Below are 19,910 nucleotides of genomic sequence, written 5' to 3' on the forward strand. Positions count from 1 at the left end.
AACTTTGTTTTTCAATTTTATACGGTAGTATTTGTCGCTATGCAAGCTGCAGAAATAAGCATTCTTAATTTTTTCCCCCAAGGACCAGTTAAGTGAGTATTAAAATCTTAGGTCATGCTTTCTTCCTCTTACAATTTCATAGACCTCACATGAAACTGTTTTTGGGACGATACTGTGGAGAAATTGGAGACCAGTTTGATTTCCCCAAATCCCCGCCACTCACACCAACATGAGTTTTACTTTCTTAGGTGACTTCCTTTGCCTGCCAGTCTGAAAACCTTTTCTTTATACTGGAAGTCTTTGTCCATGTGTCAGTCATTCTACCAGTTTCTTCCAAAATATTGTGTTCCTTTCTGATCTGCAGATTTTATTTTTCTAGAGCAATCTACAATATTTTAATACTTCATCTGTCCATCCATTTTAGGGATACCAACTCTCCAGATGCTGGATCATTTCTTTGTTTCTGTCATAACTATTTATCTGATTGCTTTAGTATCTTTCATTTTTTTTAAACCATGATTATCTTGTCTTCCTTCTGCCAGTTTTATTCTCAGTCCTGTTTAGTCTTCGTTTCTTACCTGTTTCTTAGTGCCATAATGATATTTTGGATTTCAATGAGCAACTCTCTGTAGGAGTTATTCCCATGTATAGTGTGACTAGAAAGTGAAAACTGTATAAAATAGTTACTATATGTAAAAACAACATAATACTTAGATGTCATAGAAGAATGGGTTTCTAAGAACCTTTGCACAGAGGATTTTATGAACAATTGTCTCTTGAAGTGTGTGAGGTTTTTTTTTTTAAAAACCAAAAAACAAAACTACTTCCAGCCAACAGAGAGGATAAATCTGTGGCATGTATATTACCACTTCTGTGATCCATGCCATGATGGACCTCGCTAATGAGTCACCATATTCTTATTTGGATGCACGGATGACATCAAAATTCTGTGCACACAGTACCAGACATAACCATTAAAACAAATTGTTCCAAGTGGGGACTCAAAAAGAAATCAATTCCACCACGATTGACGACTGGCCCAGAGGGAGCCATCCATGAGCTTTAGAGCCCTGTGTAATTTTTTAAAGCTTCCCATGTGGCCCTGAGACAAGGGTATAGGGGAAAATTTAATGAACTATATATTTCTTGCTTTGATTAAAAGTGATCAATACAGTTGAAAAACCCCCAAATAAAAGAATACTGTGTCTATTAGAATATAAGTATAATAACCAAATTAGATCTTCCTAATCTGGATTTTGAAATTTTCTATGAGTATGTACCACTTTTTTTCTTCTTTAAAAAATAAAACTTTTTGAGAGAGCTATTGATTCACATGCTTTTAAAAGGTAGAGAGACCCTGTGTACTCTTTACCTAGTTTTCACCAATGGTAACATTTTGCAAAACGATACTATAATATTACAAAGAGATATTGACACGATGCGGTTGGGATACAGAACATTTCCATCGTCCCCTTTTATGGCCACACCCACTTCCTCCCACTCCCAGCCCTTCCTCAACCCCCTGACACCCACTAAACTCTTATCCCCCATTTCTGTAATTTTGCCGTCTCCAGAATGTTATAAATGGAATCCTACTATAGGCTACCTTTTGGGATTGGCTTTTTTTTTTCACTAAAGCCTAGTTCTCCAGAGATTCATCCAGATTGTTGCACGAAGCTGTATTTTGTTCCTTATATGGCTGAGTAGTCTTCCATGGAACAGATATACCACAATTTGTTTAACCATTTATATGTTGAAGAATGACAACTGGGTTGTTTCTAGTTTGAGGGATGATGAATAAAACTGCTATAAACATTCATATATACACAATGTGTGAGCATAAATTTTTATTTCTCTGGGATAAATGCCTGAGAGAGTAATTGCTGGGTCATATGGTAGTTGCGTGTTTAGTTTTTTTAAGAAACTGCCAAACTGTCTTACAGAGTGGCTGTACCATTTCATATTGCCACAAGCAATGCATGAGTGATCTCCTTTCCCCATGTTTGTGCCAGACTTTGGGGTTCTGGATTTATCCTTTTTTTCTTTCAGGACTAGAAAAACGTAGTGCCTCTTCTAGTTTCTATGGCTTCTAATGAGAAATCTGCTGTGATTCACATTTTTAACTCTATAGCTGTCTTTTTTTTTTTTTTTTCCTGGCTGCTTTCAAGATTTTTTTCTTTGCTTTTAGTTTTTGGAAGTTTAATTATGATGTGTCTTGGTGTGGATTTTTTTTTTTTTAATTTATTTATCGTGCTTGGGATTCATTCAGCTCCTTGAATCTGTAGATTTGCTTCTTTCCAAATTTGGAGAGTTTTCAGCCATTCTTTCTTTGACTACTTGTATAGTCTGCCCTCTTTGTCTTCTCCTCCTGAGAGTCTGATGACTCGAATGCTAGGTCATTTGTTATAGTGTCACAGGTCCCTGCGGCTCTACACATTCATTTCTTCTGTCTTTTCCCCACTCTGCTGTTCAGATTTGGTAATTTCTATCATTCTGTCTAAAAATCCACTGACTTTCCCCATCTCTGTCCCTTCTATTTTACTGTTGAGCCCATTGAGTGAACTTTTTATTTTGGCTTTTATATTTTTCAGTTCTAAAATGTTCATTGGATTTCTTTGTCTTCTCTTTCTTCTTCTGTGACTTTATGGGTTTTTTTTTTCTTGAGATTTTCCATTTTTTCATTTATCTCAAGCATGTCCATAATTGTTTGTTGAAGCATTTTTGTGATGGCTTCTTTAAATTTTTTCCTATAACTCTAATATCTTTGTCATCTCGGTGTTGGCACCTGTTTATTGCCTTTTTTCACGCAGTTTTTTAAAATCTTTCTGGTTCTTACTATGATAAATGATTTTTGCCTGAAACCTGTACATTTTGTGACATCGTAAGACTTGGGATCCTATTTAAACTTTGTTTTAGCTGATTTCCTTTGACACCATTCCACTGGTGGTGGGAGAGGGGAGTGGGGGGTGGTGGTGCTGCCTTGTTTCTGCCTGGTGGTAGCTAAAAGTCCAGGTTCCCCACTTGCTCTCCACTGCTACCTAAGGAAGGGGTTGCTCGTACCTGCTGGACAGGTATGAGAGTTCAAGCTCCTCACGTGGCTTGCAGGAACACTTTGCTGAGGGTGGCCTCATTACCGACGGGCAGTGGGAGAAGTCCTGACTCTCCACGTGGCCTTTGCTGATACCACTCGAGCGGGGAGGTGGGAGGGAGGGGACTCTACTACCATATGTTGGTAGATGTCCGGATTCCCCATGTGGTCTGCCCTGACACTGAAGAGAAGGGGGATTTGTAACTGCCTTGCAGGGATGAAAAGATGAAGATTCCTAGCTCTCTGCATGGTCTTCTCTGACAACATCCCAGGACGAGGTTGGGATGCCTAATTATATAGCCTGGCAAGGTGGAAGTTTAGACTTCTCACTCAACTTTTGCTGATGTGGGTGGAGTCAGGGTTGTTGTTGTTTTTCTTCCTGTGTTGCTTGGCTGGAGTAAAGCAGTTGCTGTTTAAAGGTTTTCTGTCTTGCTATGCTGTCCCACCCCACTTTTTAAGATTTATTTATTTGAGAGAGAGAGTGGGGGGGGGAGGGGCAGAGGGAGAGAATCTCAAGCAGATGCCCCGCTGAGTGCAGAGCCCTATGCAGGGCTCAATCTCAACGACCCTGTGATCATGACCTGAGCTGAAATCAAGAGCTGGTTGCTTAACTGACTGAGCCACCCAGGCGCCCCTAAGCTGCCCTTTTCTCAGTCCTTTTGCTAGAGAGCATGCTTTAGGGGAGCTTTTTGGTTCTGTGCCCATTGGTGTTTATGGATTGCTGGTTTTTTCATTTCCAAGTCTAGAATACATGAGGGAATAAGAGAATATCTGGAATTACCACCACTTCCTGCCTTGGGTTTTGAGGTCCTTGGCTTGTCTATTCTCTTCTCTACTTTCAGAATCTTCTTGTTTTAACACATAATGTCCAAGAATTTTAGTTCTACTTGGTGGAAGGAGTAGGGAAAGGTATGCCTACTCCATTTCCTGGAAGCAGAAGTCTGTGTACCACTTTTGAAATAAAAGAATAATTTTAAAAACAATTTTAAACAGAAACAGCAATAACAGCACAAAATGCAGCAGAAAAGAGATCATGATCTCTGCCTTGTAATCTGTGGCATTTCCATTAAAGAGCATGTGCTTACCAAAAGCCTGCAGCTGTTAGTATATTAATAATGGGATCAGATGGAAGGCTCAAGAAGTTAGCCAGGAAGCTAATGGGATCATGTTTTGGCAGGTGCCTCACTCAGCCGAGAATGAGGGATACAGAAGAAAGATCTTTAATTTCTGCATGACTTTTTCTTTGCCACCTCTTGGCCTAATGACTCTAAATAGTCTTGTGTGTCTGGCTTAATTAATTTCACTCTGCTTTTTGGGAAATGCATCTCATAATTTATGTGAATAGCTAAAGTTCTTGAGGATACACACTCAGTATTTATCATATCTAACTAAGATTTACCTTCTTCTAAAAGTACTGGAGACATCTTTAATCTTATGAAGTTACTCTGCTTTGATTTGGGGGTTGTTCTTTGTTTATGAATTCCCAGTTCATGGAAGAGACAGGAGAATGGGTATCTCATAGTCCATTCTCAGGGCAACTACATTTTATTGGTATCTGTGCTAGGAAGGGAGCAGGGAGTTTTAATTGAGCCAGTAACTAATGAAACAGTTTTAAGGCTGACAAATTTGGTACTTACTTTAGCTGTTGGCTAGTGTTTTAAACTGAGTGATTATTTAAGATGATGAAGTGGTCAACCTCTAGCAGCAAAGAAATGAGGACTCAGCATCTGCGTAAGATGGCAGTGTAGTGAATTGAATCTGAGATCTCCTCATGGCTGGATTTAAAACTCTTTGTTAAACCTGAATTGTAAATCTTTTTGTCTTCACAGTCGTCCAGTGTTTTTAGTTATAATTTATTTTCCCTAAAGTAATTGAGCATTAGTATTTTGGTTGGATTTAGAGTGAAATCCTCAGTTGAGTATGGACATCTCATCATTATGACAAAAGATGCATAGTGCTAAAGCTTTTGAATATGATGTGGATACTGAATTCGCTAGTTACCATTCATCATCCACACACATAATGTTTGTCAAGTTTTCTTGACTAGTCTTTCTTTGTTGCTTTGCTTGAAAGACTCAATAACAATTGTTATGTAAAAAACAAAAATCCCTTCTGCTACTCATCTTGGAGTATAATACAGAGAATTATCCATGTGAGAAGCAGCTTGAATTGCTGGCATTGGGTTTGTCATTTGAGCTGGCTTTTGATTTGAAGTTTGTATTTGAAGAAAAATGTTTTGGCTTCCATTGAATTCATGAGATGGTTGTGTCTCTCCTGAGCAGCACTCAAACTTGTTTCAGATGACTGTTTATTTCTCTGAAGTGTTCCAACCGGAGCTTCCACAGGGAATTCTGTGCAGGCCACATGGCCTGAATCTTATTGCCAGATCTCTAAATTCTCATTCCAGATCACCAAATATTGTGCAAATATATCTAACTACTTTGTGTGATTCAGTAGCAGACAATTTCAGATAAGTTAATCAGCCTGATAAATGACAATATATGCAAATTTACATTTCTAGAAAGAGGTTCAGTCAGTATCTCTAAATAATGAATATTTTAATAAAATATGTGATCTAATGATTTCTTAGTCCCATTGTATGCATGTTATCCTCTGTGCCAAATATTAACCTCTGTTATATATCCACCCAAGGTTAAGGTATACATTTATGTGATTGACACATCAATGTTACAGGTATTTAAAAAATTCTCTTATTAACCTTATTAGATATCATATTTCCATATTTAACATCTTTTAAACTGCAGACTGAAATGAGATCACCATTTTCTTTCTAGATCAAAAAATGAAGCAGAAAAAGAAATATTATATGTAGTTATTTTCATAAAAAGACAATCTACAGAATGAGGAAAAATAGTTGCAGAATAAAGAATTCCTACAAATCAATTAAATTGGGAATCCAATGAAAAATCGGCAAATACTTGACTGGCACTTCTCAAGAGAAGACACTCAAATGGTGTATAAACACATGGACGGTGCCCAGTTTCAGAGGCCATCAGGAAAGTGCAAGTTAAAACCACGTACCCAGAAGAATGCATAAAATAAAAAAGATGGAACATTCTAAGTGTTGATAAAAATGGAGAGTGACCAGAACCCTTACTCCCTTCTGGTGGCAGTCTATATTCATACAATCACTTTGGAAGTCCCGTTGATAGTATCTGCTAAGGAGAGAACCATCCACCCCTTAAGACCCAGAATTTCCAGTTCTAAGTAATATCTATTTGGTACAGCCACATATAGTCACTAAAAGGTGCACAAGACTATTTATAATAACCCCAAACTGGAAAATACCCACAGGCACTAATATTAGTAGTGGAAAGAATAAATGTTGATATATCCACACAATGGAATGTTTTATAGCAAAGACAATCAGCAAACTACAACTACATGCAACAATATGTATAGACCTTACAAACATGATGCTGAACAAAAGGAATGATAAAGTAATTCATAATTTATCATTCTGTTTATGTGAAGTTCATGAATAAACAAAAACAGTTGATGATGTCTGAAGTCAGGATAGTGGTTATTCTCGGGGGGCCAATGACCGGATGGAGGGGACATGGGGGACTTCTGGGAGACTGGTGATGTTGTCTTTCTTGATGTTGGTTACACGGAAATGTTCACTTTGGACGATTTGTGAGGAGTGCATTTATGATACGTGCACTTTTAAAAGCTGTGTTACATTTTAATAAAGTTTTAAAGGTAGTTTTCACCCCAGACATGGGTGATAACTTTTCATAAAGTGGACTGGGGCCCAGGGCCGAAGTTAGTGTTCAGTTATTTCTCCGGGGTGCTAGCTGCTGATCTTGACCTTGACATGCAAGGTCACATCTCTGCATGAGAAAAATGAAGGTTTTTGGGGTTTTTCTCTTTGCTAATTATACATATACCTTACAAAATATTAGTGTTGGTCATTTGGAACCAAAATATTTGTTGGTTTTTAAAAATATAACTTTTTTTTTTTTTAAAGTAGGCTACATGGCCAACATGGGGCTTGAACTCCCGACCCTGAGATCAAGAATTACATGCTCTACTGACTAAGCCAGCCAGGTGCCCCTAAAGATATAACATTTTAATGCTTATGATAAAAAACAAACAACCTTTTATACAACAGCAGCAGGTATCATAATGAAAGAAACCCTGAATGAGAAGGCAAGGGACCCAGTTCTAGTTACTTCTTGCCCTCTTCCAGCTGGGTGGATGGGGGCTAGTCTGAGTCTCAGTTCCCACTCTCTGGGATTAATTAATGCTTTGCCTGCCTGAAGGCAGAGAGATAAACTGTGATCTCTTCCTTTCTAACTCTGAGATCTAAGATCTACCATCTCCCGTACTGGGAAAACTCTTACATTAAGTGACAGATGATGTAGCTTTTCTTACCACCATTGATTTCCAATCCTTTGTTCTGCTGACATGTTCCATTACAAAGGTGGCTCCAAACACATGATAAAATGTTTCAAGGTGTATAGCAAAGGACAGTCTTAATGCCGTAGATCATAAGGGCATCTCACCTTCTCTTCGTCCCCATGCTGATCTCTTGCTTTTCTTGGGATCTGTTGTTCTGCCATGAGGAGGGATTTTAGAAAATGTTCCATATTGGTGAAGAGGAGAAGATCCATGTTTCTCTTTATATACTGTGGAGAGTGTGGAGGACAGAGTTAATACCTTTGCTCCCATTTCTCTTAAGTACTCCTGGATCTTCTTAGACTGGACCTGAGCAGAGTACATACAATTCTGTCTTTAATATAAAAGCAAGACCTCTCCATAGATGGTGGTTGACAGAGGACTAGCGTTCCAGCTCCACAGCAACCTCTGTCTTGGGCAAGTTTTTAACACTTCTAAGTGTCAGTTTTTTCATCTGTAAGTTAGGAATAAAAGTAGCATCTAGCTTATAAGGGCATAGGGCAGATTAAATGAGATGATGCATGTAGAACTCCCAGCAGAAGACCTGGCACATGGCAAGTAAGTAATAAATGTTTCCTCTGACCTGCCTTGTAGTTACCTCTGGTAGACTAGAATATTTCAGTATATAAGAGCATCAGCATCCTTACAAACCTGTTCATTAATATGGTAAATATACTGAAAGCCTCCTTACGAGCCTGGCATGGGGGTTACCTCAGGAAACAAAGCAGACAAACATCTCTGACCTCACGGAGCTGATGTTCTATCAGGCAGGAAAAGTAATAAACAAGCCTAAGTGAGTAAATTATGTAGTATATTAGGAAGTCATACAGGAGAAAGAAAAGTAGAGCAGAGTAAGGAAAAGCTGAGGAACAGGAGAAAAGAGGGTTGCGAATGAGATGGGCGAGTCAGAGCAGGCCTCAGGGAGGAGGTGACATTTCAACAAAGACATGGAGGAGGTAAGGGAGTTGTGCATGCTCTAACTCCTTAGCCCGGGGTTTCTCAATCTCAGCACCACTGACATTCTGGGGTGGATAGTATTTTGTTGTGGGGGCTGTCCTACACACTGTGGGCTGTTTAGTGGCATCCCTGGCTTCTAGCCATTAGTTAACAGTAGCAGCCCTCTCCAAGGCGTAGGATAATCAAAAATGTCTGCAGATATTGCCACATGTCCCGTGGGAGATAAAATTGCTCCTGGTTGAGAACCATTGCTGTTGCAGGCAGAGGGGAGTGCAGCGGGTGTGTCTGAAGACCAGCAAGGAGGAAAGCATGGTTGGAGATGAGTGACCAAGGGGAAGAGTGGCAGGTGAGGGGGTGGGAGACAAGGGGACTTGGCTTCCTTGGCTTTGACTCTAAGTGAGATGAGGAGCCACAGCAGGAGTCTGAACTGATCCATTTTCATTTGACAAGGATCACTGTGACCATTGTGCTGAGAACAGACTGAGGAGAGGCAAGGTTGGAATTGGGGACCAGTTAGTAAGTATTACAGGAATCCAGGTGGGATGATGCGCACTCACACCAGGCTTTGAGCACTGTAGGCAATGAGACGTGGTCATATTATGGATCTATTCTGAAAATAGAGCAATAGGATTTCCTGATGGATTGGTTATGGGGTGTTTGCAACAGAGAGGTTTCCAGGAAGATTTTGGCTTGAAAAACCAGAAGAAACAGTTGCCATCAACTGAGATGGGGAAGGTTTTGAGTAGAGGAGGTTTGGACAGAAGATGGTTGGGGCATGTTGAGTTTGAGATGCTTCTTAGACCTACAAATGGAGGTGGCTATAAGCGGTTGAGGACATGGATGGGTTCAGTTAGAGAGTTGGGTGGGGCTGGAGATAAAAATTTGAGGGTCCTTGACATACGGATAGGGTTTAAACTAGTAGATGGGATGAGATCCCCAAGGGGAGCGAATATAGCCAGAGAAAAGAAGAGGACAAGACTGAACGCTGGCCCTCCTACACGAAGAGGCCAGGGAGAAGAGGTGGGATCAGCAAAGGAGACTGTGAAGGAACAGCCAAACAGGTAGGAGAAAACCAGAGGATGCTGGTGTCCTGGGAGCCAAGTAAAGACTGTACTGAGGAGGAGGAAGTGAGCGGATGTGTCCAATGCTGCTGTCAGAGGAGGAGAGAGAACTGAGCATTCCCTGGGGTCTGTGGGAGCTGGGGTGTGACTGATTCTGGGGTCTGGATGGTCACCATCACCATCACCGTCACCATCACTATGACCATCAACGATCACAAAATAAATCTCTGACTTGGTAACTAATGGGGATCTGATCATAGAGAGGTGTTTATGGAAATTTACTTAGGAGATCTAGAATCTGATCCCAGATCTGCCACTACAAATAGCTTCATGACTTGGGGCAAATAGTTTATTCTCTCCTTAAATACAAAATGTAACTAAAAATATGTATGCTACCAAAAACAATATGCATGCTTACCTATTCTACAGGATTGCTGGTAGGATCAAATGAGACAATATGTACGTAAAACTGCTTTGAAAGGTATAAAGTTTTATATAACTAATGAGAGAGAAGGTGCTCTTGTTTGTAACTCAAGAATGAATTGATCTTTAATGGAGGATGACAATTTTAAGATCACACATGTTTTTAATAGTTAAAAAGCTGGATGATAGTATTCTCATAAAGGCACTTTAAATAACACAATATTAAGAATATCCTTGTCAGGCTTGCACAGAAAACAACACACTGCAGTTCGGTAAATAGGCTACCACCGGGGCATCTAAATTTAATTACTGAGTCACAGTGAGTTTTATAGATGGAATTCTGCAAATTGATATGTTAGTGAGACATGAGTTAAGTAACTACGGAGCCCCATTTGCAATCAAAGAGCCGGGTACCCACTGTCTGCCTTGTAGAATACAGGATTAAAAAATATATTGTCATATGTGGTTTGAGAAGCAGGCTGAGTGTCAAGGCAGTGTGCCACCTGGGGAAGCCAGAAATATCTGAACAGGTCAGACACTGAGGCATTGACTCTGTGAAGAAGTCAACTTTTAACGGACATATGCTACACCAGTTAAAATTGGTTACCTCTTCCGATGACTCGGGCTCCAAGCAAGACTCACACTTCCTTTCAAGGAGTAAAGAGAGAAGATCTCTTCCTCTTTCAGAGATGGGCTGCTCGTCCCGCAGAGCAGCGCTTATGCTCTGGTCAAGCTTACTGTCCCAGGAGATCGCAGACACCCGCAGTGTGGTTGAGAATGCTTCCCCGAAATAAGCCCGAAGGCCCTGGTCAAGGAAACGGCGTGGGGGCCAGATCAGTTCCATTCTAGGTAACTGCTATTAAAGCTTCAAAATTATAGTTGAAAGAAAAATGGGGCTTGGTATGGATCATCTTTACTTGCCCTTACCACGGGTTATGACTGTCATTTCCAATTCTGGTGAGGCTTATGTATCGACAAGGGAGTAAGCCCAGAAAGCTGGGATGCCTTTCTTATAGGAAGACCACTTCTCTCTGATTCCTACAGAGGGGTGCATGCATTTTGTTATATCCTGCCACAGGAAATTTGATCAGGAAAACCTTCTCCCTGGCCAGGCAGTAGGAACCAGAGGCCAACAATGGGACCTAAGTAGCTTTGAAATATTGCACAGCTTAAAGAATTTGTTATTCTGGGAGCGAAGCTAAGCGCCCCGTGCATTTTATAAATACCTTGTAAAATGACCTCAGAAAGGCAGGGTTTGCATCCTGGCAGAAGTCCTCGGTGGCGATGTGGGCCAGGCAGTGGATCAGCAGCAGAATGAAACTCCCCGCAGACGCCAAAGACTCTCTCCCAATAAACAGTGTGTTTTCAGCGCTCTGAGTAGAGGAGATACCCAAACACAGAGATGTCAACCTCAGGGAATGTTTCCACTACCTTCTTCTCTTCCTAGTTTTGTGTGGTTTAAAATAACTCTTGGAATCATAAAGTCAGAGACTCTCTGGGGTTAATGGAAATTTACTGAAGGAAAGATTCAGATGTAGAGGGAAAAAGTATTGCTTTAGTTCAACTCCCTGAATAAATCATGTTCCCCACTGTTCCTCCAGTTTTTGCTACCCCCGTGGTACAGAAAATAAACTACTAGAAATTCAGAGCGAAGTTACTCATGCATCTCTGTCTTTTTGTTGATGTCCTCCAATCACCGTTTCCTTGAGCAGTGGTTCTCAAACTGGATCTGCGGATAAACATCACAAGGGAGTGATTCTATTCTTGGGGCCCATTCCAGAACGTCTGGTTCTGTGGGCTGCTTTAGGGGAGTCCTTGGCATTTCCATGTTTACCAAGCTTCCCCGGTGGTTGACCCATGAGGTCCAAGGACCACAGTCTGAGAATCGGTGCCTTCTAGGGCTCTCTGACTTTGTCTTTCATATCTTTATTGTAATCAGGTTCTTAAATATTCTGTCTTGTCTAATTGATTTGAAATAACTCTCTTGTTCAGGCAATAGGTTGGCATGGAAAAGCATTAGGTAATTTCGAGCCAGATAGTCTGAGATCTGTCCGTGGAATGAGCTCTGGGTAGCGACACAGAACAGTGGTTAAAAAGGAGGTTGAATTTAGAACTTGAGTTTAAACTCTTGCTAACACTGTGATCTTAGGAAAGTCACTTGGCCTCAATGGGCCTCAATCTCCTACTTCATAAAATGGAGACAGCAAGAGCACCCACCCCCTAGGGTTGGGTTGTTGTAGACTGTAAACGATATAGCGCCTGTAAGGTGCATGGCCAAGTGCCTGACACACAGTACTCAATGAATCCTGAGTTGGCTTCCCTGTCAGTAAAATGGGATTAAATTCTTGCCTACTTCATAGATTTCTTTGAGGATCAAGTGAAAGGATGCTTGGAGGGTGCAACGAAAGAGTAATTTTTGGTCTTATGACATCCCCTAAAAACCAACTAGTCAAGTGTGAACGGCTTCCTAGTCCTCTAGCATTGGTTAGCAGTGCCCCTCTCAAATCACTGTTTACCAATGAACTGTTCTCAGTGTTTAAGGTCTGTGTACACGGCTTTGGGCTGTCACCAATCCTGCCAATCCTACATATTTGAGGAACTGCAAGGACAGGAACCATTTCAATCCCTTTCTGCAGAAAGATGCTGATTGTGCAGGATCTGCTGAAGCTGGAACCATGACTCTTATGGGAAACACCAGTCTGGAACCATCGACTTTGATGACAGAGATTCAGTAAGGGGCACAAAGCCATTATGATTCTCTGGGCCGGGACATATTCATTTCACTAATTGGAGAAAGCTTTTACATGGTGACATTTATTATGCCTTACTAAATGACTTATTACCAAGGGGGATAAAGAATGTCAGGACTTAGAGAGAAATGTTTTATAACATTTGGTCTTTTTGCTCCTTTTTAGACCCTAGAATTTTACAAACCCTCATCTGGAACTGAATTTGTAGCACCTGATAGAAGAAGGAGCCTTGGAAGGCATTGTCTGAGGCATCCATCGCAGGAAGACGAGAAGCAATCTGCAGGGTGATTTCAGGAGCCTGAAAAGAATAAGAAACAAATAAAACCCAAACCAAGACCCATCTTCTTGCTAAACAATTCTCATGTGGCTCAGCTACACAGCACCAACCAAATTAATGGGAAGTAAATGCATTGGAACAGGATAAGAAGATTCAGCATACACTACAGGAAAGTGCAAAGAGTATTTATGTGTTTAATATTTATGCTAATTACAAGAATTAATTTATTACTTTTTTTAAATAGAGTGTGGCAGTCAGGCATGGGGGCTCTCGAGCATGATGGCTGGGTCCTCACCCCACTCTACCCTTTCAGTTGTGGAATCTTGGGTAAGTTAATTCAATCACTTTGTATTTTCCCACCTCACTTTTAAAATGAGAAAAAAAAAAAAAATAGGTATAGGAGCCTGGGAAGATGGCAGAGGAGGAGGATCCTAAGCTCATTTCATCCCATTGATACACTTAGATCAAAGCCACATCAGTGTAACTAATCCAGAAAATGACCCGAAGACTGGTAGAACAGAGTCTTCACAGTTAATCACAGAGAGGAGACCACATTGAAAAGGGTAGGAGAGCTGGAGACGTGGTTGGGAACCAAACCCCCCAGCAAGAGGAGGAGATAACCACACGTATCAGTTTGACTGCAGCCACAGCAATGGGCGGGGAGCAGACATCTGGTCTGACTGCTGATCCCGCCTACCAACAAAAACCTCATAAGGGGCAGTATAAGGAGAGAGTCTTGTAGTTCAGGGTCACTGCAACCCCAACAGAAGGACTGGGGGCAGACATCTTGTCTGACTATAGGCCCCACCAACAAACGAAAGCCTCTCAGGGGACAACACAGGGAAAGCAACCTGTAGTTCAATGTGACTGCAGTGCTAGTGAATGAGCTGAGGGCACGCATCTGGTCTGACGCAACCACAAGCCCAGGGTAGCCCCAGACAGGCCCCTTAACAACATAGGGACCAAACCCTGCCCACAACAGGCAATGTGGGCCATTACAGCTGACTGGACTGAAGTCGGTGTGTCTCAGGACAACAGTAGGGTACACACAACATACATAGGACACACCCCTGGCACATCTGGTCTGGTGAACAGGGGACACTGTACCGTAGGGCACTACTGGGCCTCTTCTTCATATGGCTGCTACTTTCTTTTTCTTTTTTTCCAGTAATATCTTCTTAAGATATAATTTCTTTTTTTCTTTTTTCCCCCAAGTGTTTATTTAAATTCCAGTTAGTTAATGTACAGTGTAATATTAGTTTCAGGTGTAGAATTTAGTGATTCATCATTTACATACAACACCCGGTGCTCATCACAAGTGCCCTCCTCAGTGCCCATCACCTATTTCACCCATCCCCCCACTCACCTCCCCTCCAGTAACCATCAGTTTGTTCCCCATATTTAAGACTCTGTTTCTTGGTTTGCCTCTTTCTCCCCCCCGTGTTCATTTGTTTTGTTTCTTAAATTCCACATGTGAGTGAAATCATACAGTGTTTGTCTTTCTCTGACTTATTTTGCTTAGCATAATACTCTTTAGCTCCATCCATGTCATTGTAAATGGCAAGATCTCATTCTTTTTTATGGCTGAGTAATATTCCATCGTGTGTGTGTGTGTGTGTGTGTGTGTGTGTGTGTGTATGTGTGGTGTATACACCACACACACACACACACACACACACACACACATCTTCTTTATTGATTCATCAGTTGATGGACATTTGGGCTCTTTATATAATTTGGCTATTGTTGATAGTGCTGCTATAAACATTGGTGTACATGTATCTCTTCAAATTAGTATTTTTGTATCCTTTGGGTAAATACCTAGTAGTGCAAATGCTGGATCCTAGGGTAGTTCTATTTTTAACTTTTGAGGAACCTCCATACTGTTTTCTCAAGTGGCTGCACCAGTTTGCATTCCCACCAACATGCACCAGGGTTCCCCTTTCTCCACATCCTCACCAACACCTGTTGTTTCCTGTGTTAATTTTAGCCATTCTGTCAGGTGTGAGATGATATCTCATTGTGGTTTTGATTTGCATTTCCATGATGATGAGCAATGTTGAACATCTTTTCATGTCTGTTGGCCATCTGGATTTCATCTTTGGAGAAATGACTATTCATGTCTTCTGCTGACTTTTAACTGCATTATTTGTTTTTTGGGGATTGAGTTTTATAAGTTCTTTGTGTATTTTAGATACTAACCCTTTATCAGATACGTCATTTGCAAATATCTTCTCCCATTCCATAGGTTGCCTTTTAGTTTTGTTGATTGTTTCCTTCACTGTGCAGAAGCTTTTTATTTTGATGAAGTCCCAGTAGTTTATTTTTGCTTTTGTTTTCCTTGCCTCAGGAGACATATCTAGTAAGAAGTTGCTATGGCTGATGTCAGGGAGGTTACTATTTGTGTTTTCCTCTCAGGTTTTGATGTTTTCCTGCCTCACATTTAGGTCTTTCATCTGTTTTGAATTTATATTTGTGAATGGCATAAGAAAGTGGTCCAATTTTATTCTTTTGCATGTTGTTGTCCAGTTTTCCCAAAACCATTTGTTGAAGAGACTGTCCTTTTTCCACTGGATACTCTCTCCTGCTTTGTCAAAGGTTAGTTGACCATATAGTTGTGGATTAATTTCTTGGTTTTCTCTTCTGTTCCATTGATTTATGCATCTGTTTTTGTGCCAGTACCATCCTGTCTTGATCACTACAGCTTTGAAATATAACTTGAAGTCTGGAGTTGTGATGTCTCCAGCTTTGCTTTTCTTTTTCAAGATTTCTTTGGCTATTTGGGGTCTTTTGTGGTCCCATACAAATTTTAGGATTGCTTGTTCTAGCTCTGTGAAAAATGCTGGTGGTATTTTGATAGGAATTGCATTAATTGGTGGCCACTACTTTCAAGAGCAGGAGACTTAGCTGACTTTCCTAGTACATAGAAACAAACACAGAGTTAGACAAAATGAGGAGACAAAGGAATATGTCCCAAATGAAAGAACAGGACAAAATCATAGCAAAGAGCTCAATGAAATGAAGGTAAGCAATATGTCTGATAGAGAATTCAAAGTAATGGTCATAAAGATACTTACTGGTCTTGAGAAAGGAGGGCAGGATCTCAGGGAGATCTTCAACAAAGAGATAGAAAATATAAAAAAAAGAACTAATCAGAGATGAAGAGCTCAATAGCTGAAATTAAAAATACACTGGAGGGAATTAACAGCAGATTAAAGGATACAGAAGAACAGATAAATGAGTTGGAGGACAGTAATGGAAAGCAACCAAGCTGAACAGGACAAAAAAGAATAATAATAATAATAAATGAGAGTAGGTTAAAGGAACTCAGCAACACTATCAAGTGTAATAACATTCCCATTACACAGATCCCAGAAGGAAAAGAGAGATCAGGGGGCAGAAAACTTATTAGAAGAAATAACTTCCCCAATCTGGGGAAGGAAACAGACATCCAGATCCAGGAGGCACAGAGAGCACCCACCAAAATCAATCCAAGGAGGTCCACACCAAGACATATAATAATTAAAGTAGTAGGAAGTAGTGATAAAGAGAATTTTAAAAGCATCAAGAGAAAAGAAAATAGTTACATACAAGGGAAACCTCATAAGGCTATCAGCTGATTTTTCAGCAGAACTTTGCAGGCCAGAAGACAGTGGCATGATGTATTCAAAATGCTGAAAGGGAAAAAAAAACTGCAACCAAGAATACTCTATCCAGCAAGGCTATAATTCAGATTAGAAGGAGAGATAAAGAGTTTCCCAGAAAAATAAAAGTAAAAGGAGTTCATCACCACTAAACCAGCCTTAGGGAAACATTAAAGGTAATTCTTTAAGTGGAAAGAAAAGGCTGTAATCAGGTGTAATAAAATTAGGAAAGGAAAAAAAATTCATAAGTAAATAGAAACATAATAAAAGTAGATTAATCATTTATAAAACAGGTACAGAATTTAAATCACAAAAGCAGTAAAATCAATTATATCTATAAAAACCAGTCAAGGAATTCCCCAAATAAAAGGATGTAAAGTATGGCATCATATAAATAAAATGTTGGGGAGGGGATTAAAATTTTAGTGCTTTTATTTTTATTTTTTTAAGGATTTTATTTATTTATTTGACAGAGAGAGAAAGAGCACAAGTAAGCAGAGCAGCAGGCAGAGGGAGGGGGGAGAAGCAGGCTCCCCAGTGAGCAGTGAGCCCAATGCAGCTGGATCCCAGGACGCTGGGATCATGACCTGAGCTGAAGGCAGATGCTTAACTGACTGAGCAACCCAGGTGCCCAAATTTTAGTGCTTTTAGAATGGGTTCAAACTTAAGCGAACATCAACTTAATATAGACTGCTATATACGTAGGATGTTATCTATCAACCTAATGGTAACCACAAATCAAAAACCTGTAATAGGCAAAAAATGAAGAGAAAAGGAATCCAAGCATATCACTAAGGAAAGAGAGTAAATGAAGAAAGGAATGGAGGACTACAAAACAATCGTAAAAACACATAACCAAATGGCAAAAGTACATACTTATCAATAATTTCTTCATTTGGAGGTTCTGGCAGGGGAATGCAGCTACTCGTATACCCTCAATAATTACTTTGAATGTAAATGGACTAACTACACCAATCAAGACGTGGGGTGACTGAATGGATAAAAAAGCAAGACCCATCTATACGCTGCCTACGAGAGACTCATTTTAACCTAAAGACACAGATTGAAAGTGAAGGTATGGTTAAACATTTATCACGCAAATGGAAGTTAAAAGAAAGCTGCAGTATCAATAATGGACAAAACAGACTTTAAGACAAAAACTGTAACAAGAGACAAAAAAGAATACTACCTAATGATAAAGGGAACAATTCAACAAGGAGATATAAGAAATAACAGCTGATTGTAATAAATTGTAAATATTTATGCACTCAACATGGGAGCACCCAAATATATAAAGCAACTATTAAGAGACATAAAGGAAGAAATCAATAGTAATACAATAATAGTAGGGACTTTACCACCCCCCTTACATCAATGGGTAGATCATCTAGACAGAAAATCAACAAGGAAACAGTGGCTTTGAATGACACATTGGACCAGATAGATCAAACAGATACATTCAGAACATTTCATCCAAAAACAGAATACATATTCTTTTCAAGAGCAAATGGAACATTCTTCAGAATAGATCACATGTTAGGACACAAAACAAGTCTCAACAAATTAAAGAAGACTGAAATCATATCATGAATATTTTCTAACCACAATGGAATGAAACTAGAAATCAATCACAAGAAAAAATCCAGAAAGAACACAAATACATGGAGGTTAAATAACATGCTGCTAAACAATAAATGGGTCAACCAACACATCAAAGATGAAATAAAAAAATATATGGAGACAAATGAAAATGAAAACACAATGGTCCCAAATCTTTGGGACGCAGCAATAGCTGTTGTAAGACGGAGGATCATAGCAATATAGGCCTAACTCAGGAAGCAAGAAGAATCTCAAATAAACAACCTAACCTTACAACAAAAGGAGCTTGAAAAAGAAAAACAAACAAAGCCCAAAAGCCAGTAGAAGTAAGGAAATAATAAATATTAGAGTAGAAGTAAATAAAATAGGGACTAAAAAAACAATTAGAACAGATCAATGAAACTGGGAGCTGGTTCTTTGAAAAGATTAACAAAATTCAAAATTGATAAACCTTTAGCCAGATTCATAAAGACAGAGAGAGGGAGAGGACTCAAATAAATAAAATCAGAAATGAATGATCCTGGAGAAATAACAACCAACACCACAGAAATACAAAGGATTATAAGAAAATATTATGAAAAATTATATGCCCACAAATTGGACAACCTAGAAGAAATGGATAAATTCCTAATAACACATGACCTTCCAAAACTGCAGCAGGAAGAAATAGAAAATTTTGACAGACTAATTACTAGCAATAAGATTGAATCAGTAATTAAAAAAAACAAAAACAAAAACAAAAACAAAATCTCCCAACAAACAAAAGCCCAGGACCAGATGGCTTCCCAGGTGAATTCTACTGAACATTTAAAGAAGAGTTAATATCTATTCTCAAGCTATTCCAAAAGACAAAAGAGGAAGGAAAGCTTCCAAACTCATTCTATGAGGCCAGCATTATCCTGATACCTATACCAGATAAAGACACTACAAGCCCCCCAAAACTATATGCCAATATCTCTGATGAACATAGATGCAAAAATCCCCAACAAAATATTAGCAAACCGAATCCAACAATACATTAAAAAAATCACTCACCACGATCAAGTGGGATTTATTCCAGGGGTGCAAGTGTGATTCAATATTCACAAATCAATCAACAGGATACATCACATTAACAAGAGAAAGGATAAAAACCATATGATCATCTCAATAGATGCAGAAAAAGCATTTGGCAAAATACAACATTCATTCATGATAAAAATCCTCAACAAAGTAGGTAAGAGGAAATATAATAAAGGCCATATGTGAAAAACCCACAGCTAACATCATCATATGGTGTTAAAACTGCGAGCTTTTCCTGTAAGATCAGGAATTAGACAAGGATGTCCACTCTCACCACTTTTATTAAACATAGCACTGGAAATCCTAGCCACAGCAGTCAGACAAGAAAGAGAAGTAAAAGGCATCCCAATTGGTAAGGAAGAAGTAAAACTTTCACTATTTGTAGGTGACATGATACTATATATGGAAAACCCTAAAGACTCCACCAAGAAACTACTAGAACTGATATACGAATTCAGTAAAGTCACAGGATACAAAGTTAATATTTAGTGTTGCATTTCTATAACTAATAATGAAGTAGCAGAAAGAGAAATTAAGAAAACAGTCCTTACAATTGCACCAAAAATAGTAAAATACCTAGGAATAGACTTAACCAAGGAGGTGAAAGACCTGTACTCTGAAAACTAT

At 39.5% G+C, this 19,910-nt stretch overlaps 1 protein-coding gene across 2 annotated transcripts in view; it reads right to left on the reverse strand.

Moving 5' to 3' along the window:
- LOC118544906 (uncharacterized) overlaps nt 1-19,910 on the reverse strand; it is a 36,555-nt gene that overhangs the window by 3,735 nt on the left and 12,910 nt on the right. Inside the window, exons 15-19 of one of the 2 annotated variants that reach the window (XM_078059011.1) lie at nt 16,056-16,091; nt 12,913-12,999; nt 11,178-11,324; nt 10,559-10,756; nt 7,618-7,740 (exon numbers count right to left, since the gene is read on the reverse strand). In XM_078059011.1, coding sequence (XP_077915137.1) covers nt 7,618-7,740; nt 10,559-10,756; nt 11,178-11,324; nt 12,913-12,999; nt 16,056-16,091 — 591 coding nt within the window. Of the gene's footprint in view, nt 1-7,617; nt 7,741-10,558; nt 10,757-11,177; nt 11,325-12,912; nt 13,000-15,659; nt 15,895-16,055; nt 16,092-19,910 lie in introns of those variants that run through there. The other variant, XM_078059012.1, reaches the window with a different exon arrangement.

Source organism: Halichoerus grypus, chromosome 11 (assembly GCF_964656455.1).
Source record: "Halichoerus grypus chromosome 11, mHalGry1.hap1.1, whole genome shotgun sequence".
Classification (NCBI taxonomy): Eukaryota; Metazoa; Chordata; class Mammalia; order Carnivora; family Phocidae; genus Halichoerus; species Halichoerus grypus.